This window comes from Dipodomys merriami, unplaced genomic scaffold (genome assembly GCF_024711535.1).
Source record: "Dipodomys merriami isolate MVZ:Mamm:240054 unplaced genomic scaffold, mDipMer1.0.p SCAF_163, whole genome shotgun sequence".
Lineage (NCBI taxonomy): Eukaryota > Metazoa > Chordata > Mammalia > Rodentia > Heteromyidae > Dipodomys > Dipodomys merriami.
In genome coordinates, this window is record NW_027202971.1 from 547,398 (window position 1) to 558,025 (window position 10,628).

The window sequence follows — 10,628 nt, forward strand, 5'->3', positions numbered from 1 at the left end:
AGGGCAATGTCTATTTTTGTTTCAAATCACATGAACATTACAATCCTATACTTTTTTTTTTTGTCGGTCGAGGAGCCTGAACTCTGGGTCTAGGCACTGCCCCTCAGCTCTTCAGCTCAAGGCAGTCTAGCGCTTGAGCCACAGTAGCACTTTTGGCTTTTTCTGCTTATATGGTACTGAGGAATCGAACCTAGGGCCTCATGCATGCAAGGCAAGCACTCTACCACTGAGCCACCTTCCCAGCCAGAGTGATTTCTGAGTGATTTTTTTTTTTTTTTTTTTGTCAGTTGTGGGTCTTGAACTCAGGGCCTAGGCACTGACTTTGAGCTCTGTTTAATAGCAAAACTGATTGTAATGAAAAAAAACTGAGTGATTTAAGTGGCAAAACTGATACATGTTCAAATACATCTCATTCTAATGAAGCCCAATGAAAAAGAACTTTGTTTACTAGATTCTAAATGTAACAAGTCAACTCCCTTCAAATGATCAGTGCAATTCTACTTACTTGTTTGTTTTTCCACTGTATACTTCAGAAATCTTATTTTCACCAAGAAAATTATGTTCAAATTCACCAAGAAATGTAGAATCATCTTTCTTTAAAGATGCACTAAACTCTTCAGGGGTCTGAGTGTAAAAAGTCCTGTTTCCTGCACCACCTCCAGGTGACTCTGTTTGTACAACAGGTGTTCCATATTGGCCCTGAGAAGCACTCCTGTGCTCCATGAGTTCCGTGGGGCCTTTAGATTTGTAGGTATTCAATTCTGAGACACAAAAGGTGCCATACCCGCTGCTCACAGAGCTACTGTCCGCACTGGAGTCTGGTTGCGCCATGCAAGCTTCCTGCTGCAGCTCAGGTTCCTTGGGCTCAGGGTAACTAATAACAGACTCATCTCTCTCACTGTTTTCAGAGACAAAACCCATCTGACCTTCCGAGGATACTTGTTTGCTAGAAGAATTTCTCTTGCAGGAAGCCCAGGAAACATTACTGGTCTGTAACTTGACTAAATTTCTTATTTCCTCCTGTATTCTCTGGGAACAAAATGTATAAATTTGGGTAAGAGAGTATATTAAGCAGCACATGTTTATAAATACTAGAAAATTAGCATTTTTTTTTGTACATTTCTTTTTTTTTTTTTTTGGGTCCGGTCGTGGGGCCTGAACTCTGGGCCTGGGCACTGTCCCTCAGCTCTTCAGCTCAAGGCTAGTGCTCTACCACTTGAGCCACAGCGCCACTTCCGGCTTTTTTCTTTTTGCTTATGTGGTGCTGGGAATCGAACCCAGGGCCTCAGGCATTGCAAGGCAAGCGCTCTACCACTGAGCCAACTTCCCAGCCCCGGAAATTAGCATTTTTAAGATATGATGTGCCTCTAAATATGACACTTCATCTTTTAGTTTATAAATAAAATAATGAATTGGTTTTCTGAAAATCTTACAAATAAATCAATATAAATGACAACTTACTTGAATTTGGTTGTGGAATTGTTCCTGCTGAGCAACTATCTGTTCCTGGCATTGCTTTTCCACCAAACGGAACAACTGTAACCACCTAGTCTATGAAATTGTAAAATATCTTAGTTAAAAGTGAGTAACCCAGTAGTTCATAGAAAAATCCACCAGTGAGAAACAGACTTTTTCCCTAATTTCTCCTGTATTCTCAACTTTCTCTGATCCACTGATCATTAAGGAATATCTTTTGGAATTTTTTTGAAGGGGTAGTTTTCTTTAAAGAAAGTGCTATCTACCAGATGAGCCACACTTCCACCCCTAGAGAAATAGCCTTTAAGGAAAAAACTTTCAAGGGTTGTCTGAAAAGATAAAGTAGTAGGGCTGGGAAGGTGGCTCAGTGGTAGAGCGCTTGCCTTGTATGCATGAGACCCTGGGTTCAATTCCTCAGCACCACATAAGCAGGAAAAAAAAAAAAACGGAAGTGGCACTGTGGCTCAAGTGGTAGAGCACTAGCCTTGAGCTGAAGAGCTGAGGGACAGTGCCCAGGCCCAGAGTTCAGGCCCCACGACCAGACCCCCCCCCCAAAAAAAAAGATAAAGTACTAGAGCACTTGTAAAGTAAGTCAGCTCAAACCCTAGCACTTCTAAAAAAGAATAGTATAAACCAAATTAAAGTTACATATAATTTAGTTGCAGGTTTGGCTCAAGTAATAAAGTATTTGCCTAGCAAGCTCAAGACCCTGATTCAAACCTTAGTAATACCAAAAATAATAAAATACATAATTAATGTGAAAATGCAAGAATATAAGCTTAACCTTCTTATGTAACCTATAGTCTAGTCTGGGTGAAGCTAAAGGTCCCAGTAAATCTTATTTTTCAAATAGCATCTTTACTTTGTATGCCCACTCTTTTTCTTTTTCTTTTCTTTCTTTTTCTTCTTGTCAGTCAAAGGGGTTGCCTGGGTACTGTCCCTGAGCTTTTATGCTTTTAAGGTTAGTGCTGTATCAATTTGAACCATAGCTCCACTTCTGGTTTTCTGGTGGTTAATTAGAGATAACTCTCTTGAACTTTCCTGCCCTGGCTGACTTAGAACTCAGATCTCAACTTCTTGAGTAGTTAGGATTACAAGCATGAGCCACTGGTGCTGGCTTTTTTCTTTTTGCTTATGTTGTGCTGAGGAATCGAACCCAGGGCCTCATGCATGCAAAGCAAGCACTCTACCACTGAGCCACCTTCCCATCCCCCAAAAATACTTTTGATCACCTTTTTCAAATTTGTTTAATGTTATTCACCCAATTAATAGGCTTGACCCTGTATACCTTTATAATAACAATTAATAGGCTTGACCCTCTGTACCTTTATAACAAATTTTTTAGAATGAGTATATATACTTAAAAGCTGAATCCACTTGAGCACCTAACAGTCAGTCTGGAAAGAAATTTCTTTCTTTTTTTTTTTTTTGGTCAGTTGTGGGATTTGAACTCTGGGCCTGGGCGCTGCCCCTCAGCTCTTCAGCTCAAGGCTAGTGCTCTACCACATGAACCACAGTGCCACTTCCGGCTTTTTCTGTTTATGTGGTGCTGAGGAATCCAACCCAGAGCCTCATACATGCAAGGCAAGCATTCTACCACTGAGCCACCTTCCCAGCCCCTGGAAAGAAATTTCTAATAATTTAGTGCTCAGTAGAAATACATTTGTCCACAAAACAAAATGAAATAAAATACCTCACAGTTTTTCCAAAGTTCTGAATCAGTCTTCCCACTGCTCTGTAGCTCTTGCATCAAAGAGGTTAGGATGTCGGTTGCCCCTTGAATGACAGACAGTCTAGTCTTCCCTGAGAAAGAGGATACCCCATTTGTACTAAGGTGGGGATTACTTCTGTTGAAACATAAATAATTCAAAGGGTTTTCTTCATTCTTCTAAAGTGTTAATAATTCAGTAGGTCAGGATTTAGTAGAGCAGTACAAAACCACTGACATTTAATCCTTCTAATGACACCTCATTTGTTGACAATCTGATTGGTTTGTACAGAAAAGAAAAACAATAAAATGACAGGCAGCATTACTTAAAAAAACACACACACAACAGAAAAGACCTTCTGCAGAAGTGAGAGAACACTCCACAGAGTATCAGCAGAAAATGAGTTGTGATAAAGAAGAAAATTTTTCAGCTTCTCTGCTCTGAATTCTTCCAGAGGTTCATTTTGGCCCACTTTAGGAACAGCCCTCCATTGTGTGGGGAAATTCTCTCCACTGCCAGGTTTACAGTCAAGTCTTGTTCACTGGCTCCCTCTAATATGCCCATGAGCTGATGCTTATCGCTCTGCACTATCTTTGAATGAAAGTTACGCCCAGCAAATTAGCAGCAAAGATTCAGGATTTACTTGGCCTACTTAGTGTGTAAAATGACACTGTTTCTTTCTAGCAGACTGCTTAACCAAACAAGTTTATTTCAGATTTGTTATATAAACATACAAAAAGTATAACTCAAATTATTAAGATTCACTTAAATCGAACCACTGAAAGTGAACTCCAGAAGGGCCAACAAGTGGCCAGAAACAAAATGTGGGGCCCGTGTTGAATGAGTGTGTATAGGTCTCAAATATCCTTGGACTATATTTCTTAAATTTTCCCTTCACTCTACATTGTACAGCCTTGTTTTTTCTTTTTCTTTTTTTCAGTGCTGGAGACTGAACCTAGGGTTTTGAGAGTGAAAAAAGTGCTATACCACCACTTGAACCACAACTCCCAGCCTTTGGATTTTATCTGGTTTTTCAGACCCTAACTGACCTCAAACTCTTGATACTCCTAATCCAGTTTCCCAATTAGCTGGGATTACAGGCAAGAACCATTTCCCTTAGCTGTTTTAAATTCCTGTGGGGAAGGCTAAGAATGAACAATTTCTAGTTTTATTCATGTGATGGTCCTGGGCTTTGAACTCAGGGCTTAGGCTCTGTCTCTGACCTTTTTGGTCAAAGCTAGTACTCTAGCACTTGGGCCACAGTTCCACTTCCAGCTTTTCTGGTAGTTTAGTAGAGATAAGAGTCTCCAAAGCCAGACACAGGTGGCTCATGCCTGTCTGTAATCCTAGCTACTCAGGAGGCTGAGGATTGCAGTTGGAAGCCAGTTCTGGCAGAAAAGTCCCCATGACACACTTTTCTGTTTTTGGTTGGTCATGGGGCTTGAACTCAGGGCCTGAGCTCTGTCACTGAGCTTTTTAGTACAAGGCTAGTGCTCTACCACTTGAGCCATAACACCACTTCTGTTTTTTTCTGGTGATTACTTGGAGAGAAAAGTCTTGTGGACTTCCTTGCCCAGGCTGGCTTTGAACTGCCATCCTCAAATCTTGGCCCCCTAAGTAGCTAGGATTACAGGCACCCAGCTATTTTTTTTTTTTTTGGGTGGTCATGGGGCTTGAACTCTGGGCTTGGGTGCTGTCCTTTAGCTCTTCAGCTCAAGGCAAGCGCTCTACCGCTTGAGCTACAGCGCCACTGGTTTTCGAGTGGTTTATTGGAGAGAACAGTCTCATGGACTTTCCTGCCTGGGCTGGCTTTGAATTGTGACCCTCAGATCTCAGCCTCCTGAGTAGCTAGAATTACAGGCGTGAGCCACCAGCACTTGACTTTTTTTTTTGTTTTAATGTGGAACATTTCCCCAATTTATATGTCACCTTTGTGTGGGAGCCATACAAATCTCCGTATCCTTCCGATTACAGTTAATGTGCTACTAAAGCAAGCATATGAACATTATTTTATGACTAGGGATTTAGCTCAGTGATAGAATAGATACAAGTTCTTGAGTCTATTCCCAGTAGTTACAAACAGAACAGAAAAACAGCACCCAACTACAGGATGCCTTAAAACTAACATGTAGTGCCCTACTATACTATGCCTTATCAAATTGCTTTTTAAATTTTAATGATCATTGGCCACTTATATAATTTTCTAATCTATTATAGATGCCTTATTAATAAAAGTAGATTTAAAAATTAAAAAAAAAAAAAACTAACATGTAGGGGCTGGGAAGGTGGCTCAGTGGTAGAGTGCCTGCCTTGCATGCATGAGGCTCTGGGTTCAATTCCTCAGCACTACATAAGCAGAAAAAGCTGGAAGTGGCACTGTGGCTCAAGTGGTAGAATCCTCGCCTTGAGCTGAAGAGCCCAGGGACAGCGCCCAAGCCCAGAGTCCAAGCCCCTCAACCAAAAAAAAAAAAAAAAAGTACATGGCTCTGTGAGAAATAAAAGATGTAGAAGAACTTACAACTGTTCTCAACTCTAAAATTTAACTGTCCTTGAAAAGTTCCTGATCATAGTTGTCTTAATTTTAAACAAACTCAAATCAGCAACTACGACACTATTTGGATAAATGGACAAACTAGGAAATGAAGTTTACTGGGTTTGTTGTTACATTAACGAAGCAATCTACCCCCATTCTTACCTATTATTATTTAAGCTCAGTCCAAGAGAATGGGGAGAACTTTTTATATCATAGTCTACAGAAGGTAAAGTTCTGTAAAGTTTTCACCAAATCAAAATCCTCCATATTGTACAGAAACTGTTATATGCTCTTATTTGAAAATATACAGTTTTTTTACTGTGTGAGAAAACTGAACCAAGTCATCTTCAGATACTTCATCTACCGGCATTTCAGTTGCTAACATTCAGAACTGTGAAATGTCCTACATTTCCAAGAGTCTGAAAATGAATGAGGAAAAAAATACTACTATAAAAAGCCACTAACCTTAGCAACTCTGTTTTTATGTCTTTGGAAACCTTCACTTCTTTTATATAAATCTACAGTAGGGATACTAACTTTACTCACAAAACCCAAAATGTAGAAACAACCTTAACGTCCATGAATGGGCAAACGGGTCCATGGTACATCCATGTAGAATATTATTCAGCCACAGAAGGAAGGAGCTGCACCTGGATAAACACTGAAAATATCATGCTAAGGAAATTAAACCCATCCAAAGAAACAGAAAGGAGATTAATGTTTGCCAGCTGCTGGGAAGGGAGAAAACAGCAGTAAGCAGAAAATGCAATGAGCACAGTGTTTCATTTTGGATGATGAAAAATTCTAGAATTAGATAGAACTTGTAAACCCTAAGGTCACTTTGAAAAGGGAGATTTCTTGGTGTCTATTTTTAGTATCTCCACAAAAATCTCTATTATAGATGATCTGTAAGGGCTGGGAAGGTGGCTCAGTGGTAGAGCGCTTGCCTTGCATGCCTGAGGCCCTGGGTTCCATTCCTCAGCACCACATAAGCAAAAAGAAAAAAGCTGGAAGTGGCGCTGTGGCTCAAGTGGTACAGCGCTAGCCTTGAGCTGAAGAGCTGAGGGACAGCGCCCAGACCCAGAGTTCAGGCACCACGACTGGACCCAAAAACAAACAAACAAAAAAAAGATCTATAGATGATCTGTAAAAACAGCAGCTCCCCTCTCAGCTCACAGTCAGAATTTTATGTATTTAATAATCAAGGTTCTACATACAATTCTCTTACATAATAATTGGCTTACATACTTTATTCATTTATTTACTAAATTCTTCCAAGCATATGTACATGTTGATCTGCACAATGACTAGAATAACTTCATCTGCTATTACAAAGAGCTATTTAAACTGTTAACATATTGTCATACACATATACCTCATGGCTACAAGCACATTTGTACTGTATAGCCTTTTTTTTTTTTTTGGCCAGTCCTGGGGCTTGAACCCAGGGCTTGGGCACTGTCTTTGAGCCTGTCTGTGCTCAAGGCAAGTGCTCTACCACTAGCGCCACAGCGCTACTTCCAGGTTTTTCTGTGTATACGGTACTAAGGAATTGAACTCAGGGCTTCATGCATGCTAGTCAGACACTCTACCACTAAGCCACATTCCTTTTTTTGGGGGGGTCTGGTCGTGGGGCCTAAACTCTGGGCCTGGGCACTGTCCCTCAGCTCTTCAGCTCAAGGCTAGCGCTCTACCACTTGAGCCACAGCGCCACTTCCAGCTTTTTTCTTTTTGCTTATGTGGTGCTGAGGAATCGAACCCAGGGCCTCATGCATGCAAGGCCAGCGCTCTACCACTGAGCCACCTTCCCAGCCTGTGCACTCAGCTTTTTATTGAGATGAGGTCTTATGAACTTTTTACCTGAGTTGAACTGAAACTCTGATCCTCCCAATCTCGACCTACCAAGCAGCTAGGGTTACATGTGTGAGCCACCACACCCACATGTGCATGCTTACTTCTTGAAAAACTAAGTATTTTCCAGCCCAACTAAAACGTTACTGAATTGGGTATGCAGAGATAACTTGAGTAAATTCCCTCTTAAGGAATTCATTCATTTAAAAAAGATGCTGGTGGGGCATACCTGTAACCCAGTGCAAGAGGCAGAAGCACGAAGATAGTGAGTTCAGTGCCAACCTCAACTACATATAAGACCCTGTCTCAAAAAAAAATTTTTTTTTGGGGGGGTCCGGTCATGGGGCCTGAACTCTGGGCCTGGGCGCTGTCCCTCAGCTCTTCAGCTCAAGGCTAGCACTCTACCACTTGAGCCACAGCACCACTTCCGGCTTTTTTCTTTTTGCTTATGTGGTGCTAAGGAATCGAACCCAGGGCCTCAGGCATGCAAGGCAAGCACTCTACCACTGAGCCACCTTCCCAGCCCCCTGTCTCAAAATATTGAAGAGAGAGAGGAGACAATGGATGGAAGGAAGGAAGGAAGGAAGGAAGGAAGGAAGGAAGGAAGGAAGGAAGGAAGAGAAGGAGGGAGGGAGGGAGGGAGGAAGGAAGGAAGAGAAGAAGGGAGGGAGGGAAGGAGGGGGGGAAGGGGGAAAAAGGGGGGGAAGGAGGGGAGAAGGAGGGAAGGAGGGAACCTACACCCCATATTGTTTATAAAGTGAACCATTTAGGGTTTAATAAAATTACCTTTTATTCTGGTTTCTCTAGATTCACAATATTTAGGACCTAGTTTTATAAAACACTGCAGGGCAGGGAGACAAAGAAGGGGAAAAAAGAGATCACAGAAAAAAAAAGGAAGAAAGAAAAAGAAAAAAAAATCAGATCAAGGAAGCACTTCCTTTAGGGACAGGTACAGAAAGTTAAGGGAAACCTGATGGTTTTCAAGAAGTAACTAAGAAGCTCCATGACAAATGGGTATTGAGAGTCAGAGCTGCCCTGTCCACTAGCAACGAGCACGCTTTGATTCCATTCACCCTGCTCTTAGCCCCCGGAAACCCACGTTCTCCAGGGACACCTCTCCAGGGACACCTCTCCAGAGGTAAGCCGGATGAAGCAATTCCCAATGGAAAACCACTAGAAATTCAATGATGCCTCTCTGGGCCGGAGGGGGTGCAAGAAAGGAAGGAGAGCAAAGAGAGGGGGAGAGGGGAAGAAAAAAGGAAAGAAAAGACTCTGATACAAGAAGTAAAATCTGAAAAGTTAATGGGCTTAACTCCTCAACCAAAAGACATAGAGTAGCAGATGTAAGAAAAAATAAAAAAAAATAAGGGCTGGGAAGGTGGCTCAACGGTAGAGTGCTTGCCTAGCAGGCATGAAAACCTGGGTTCCATTCCTCAGTAACACATACACAGAAAAAGCTGGAAGTGGCGCTGTGTCTCAAGTGGTAGAGTGGCAGCCTTGAGCAAAAGGAGCTCAGGGACAGCACCCAGGCCCTGAGTTCAAGTCCCAGGACTGGAAAAAAAAAAAACAAAAAAACAACCTACTCAAGAAATCAACCCCACCCAAAGCTAAAATTAAAAAAAAAAAAAATCACTAAATGGGCAAAGGAGCTAAGGAGAGACTTCTCAGAAAAAGTAAGAATGGAAAAGAAACACTTGAGGAAATGCCCACCCTTCCTGGCCATAAAGGAACTGCAAATCAAAACAACTTTAAGATTCCATCTCACCTTAGTTAGCTTGTCAAACATCATGAATTCCAACAACAAATGTAGGCAGGAATATGGAGAAAAGGGAGCTCTACTGCTCTGTGGGTGGGAATGTAAACTAATACAATTACTCTGGGCAGCCTTCTAGAGGTTGCTCAAAAAACGAAACATAGATCTTCCCTACAACCCACCCATACCACTCCTGGGTATCTACCCAGAACATCATGAGCCAAGATACTGTAAAAACACTTGCACATCCATGTTCACGGCCGCACTATTTACTATAGCCAAGTTGTGGAAACAGCACCGATGCCCTACTGTAGATGAGTGGATCCAAAAATGTGGTACCTATACACAAGGGAACTTCATACAGCCATTAGAAAGAATAGTATTATATCATTTTCAGGAAAGTGTATAGACCTAGAATAAATCAAGTTAAGTGAGATAAGCCAAGCTCAGAAAGACCAATTCCTAGGTGGAAGCTAGTTCTAAAATACACCAGGACATGATACGTTACAAAGAACTCTAGGTATTCACACATAGTGAGACAATGGAGAATATTTTTAGGAGAGGAATACAAAGGTGCAATGCCTATGTACAGCTCATCACATAAAATATTTATCGAAATGAACTCTAGGAAATGGAAATGAAGTTTTTTTTTCCTTTGTTGCTGTTTTTATTTTCTTTGTCTCCTTTGTTCGTTTACCTGTCTTTGGGAGAGAAGGAGGGCACAGAAATGGAGCAACAAAGGGTGAACAAATGCAGCAGTGGTACCCACTAGACACTACGTTGAAAGTTAACTATACAACTTGTGGGTGGAGACTGGAGGGAAAAACTGGGAGAGAGACTAGGGGAGGGGGTGACATTATTCCAAAAAGAAATGTACTCCTTTCCTGACTTATGTAACTGTAACCCCTCTGTACACCACCTTTAGAATAACAATAAATTTAAAAAGAAGCCCTGAAAGGTTGACAGCCTCATCAGGGAATGACTGGAGAACAGACACGGCGTCTTCCCGGCCACAAGGCCTGGCTGCCGAACCCTCCCACCACACCTAGCCGACTGGGAGCTGGGGGCCGGGAGCGACTAATAAATGCAAGTTACCTAGGCGCCCTCTTGAGGGCGGGCGGGCTGATTCCCAGCGTGGGAGCCGGACCCAGACTCCGGTGGCGGCCGCGGGGTCCACGGGCCGGAGAGGCGCCCAGGCAGCGGCCGGGGCGAGAAGACCAGAGAGGACCTAGGAGAGCCACCGTCAGACGTCTTCCCCAAACAACAAAACCAAAAGGCCCGCCAGCGCCGCCGCGCCGTCCCGGCC

At 42.4% G+C, this 10,628-nt stretch overlaps 1 protein-coding gene across 7 annotated transcripts in view; it reads right to left on the reverse strand.

The window, feature by feature from the left end:
- Positions 1-10,628, reverse strand: part of Mphosph9 (M-phase phosphoprotein 9) — a 47,639-nt gene that overhangs the window by 34,615 nt on the left and 2,396 nt on the right. For 2 of the 7 annotated variants that reach the window (XM_070024827.1, XM_070024826.1), the window contains exons 1-4: positions 6,288-6,355; positions 3,170-3,323; positions 1,462-1,551; positions 506-1,029 (exon numbers count right to left, since the gene is read on the reverse strand). In XM_070024827.1, the coding sequence (XP_069880928.1) occupies positions 506-1,029; positions 1,462-1,551; positions 3,170-3,323; positions 6,288-6,319 (800 nt within the window). In that variant the 5' untranslated portion in view covers positions 6,320-6,355. Of the gene's footprint in view, positions 1-505; positions 1,030-1,461; positions 1,552-3,169; positions 3,324-6,287; positions 6,363-10,628 lie in introns of those variants that run through there. The other 5 variants (XR_011372339.1, XM_070024830.1, XM_070024831.1 and 2 more) reach the window with 5 other exon arrangements.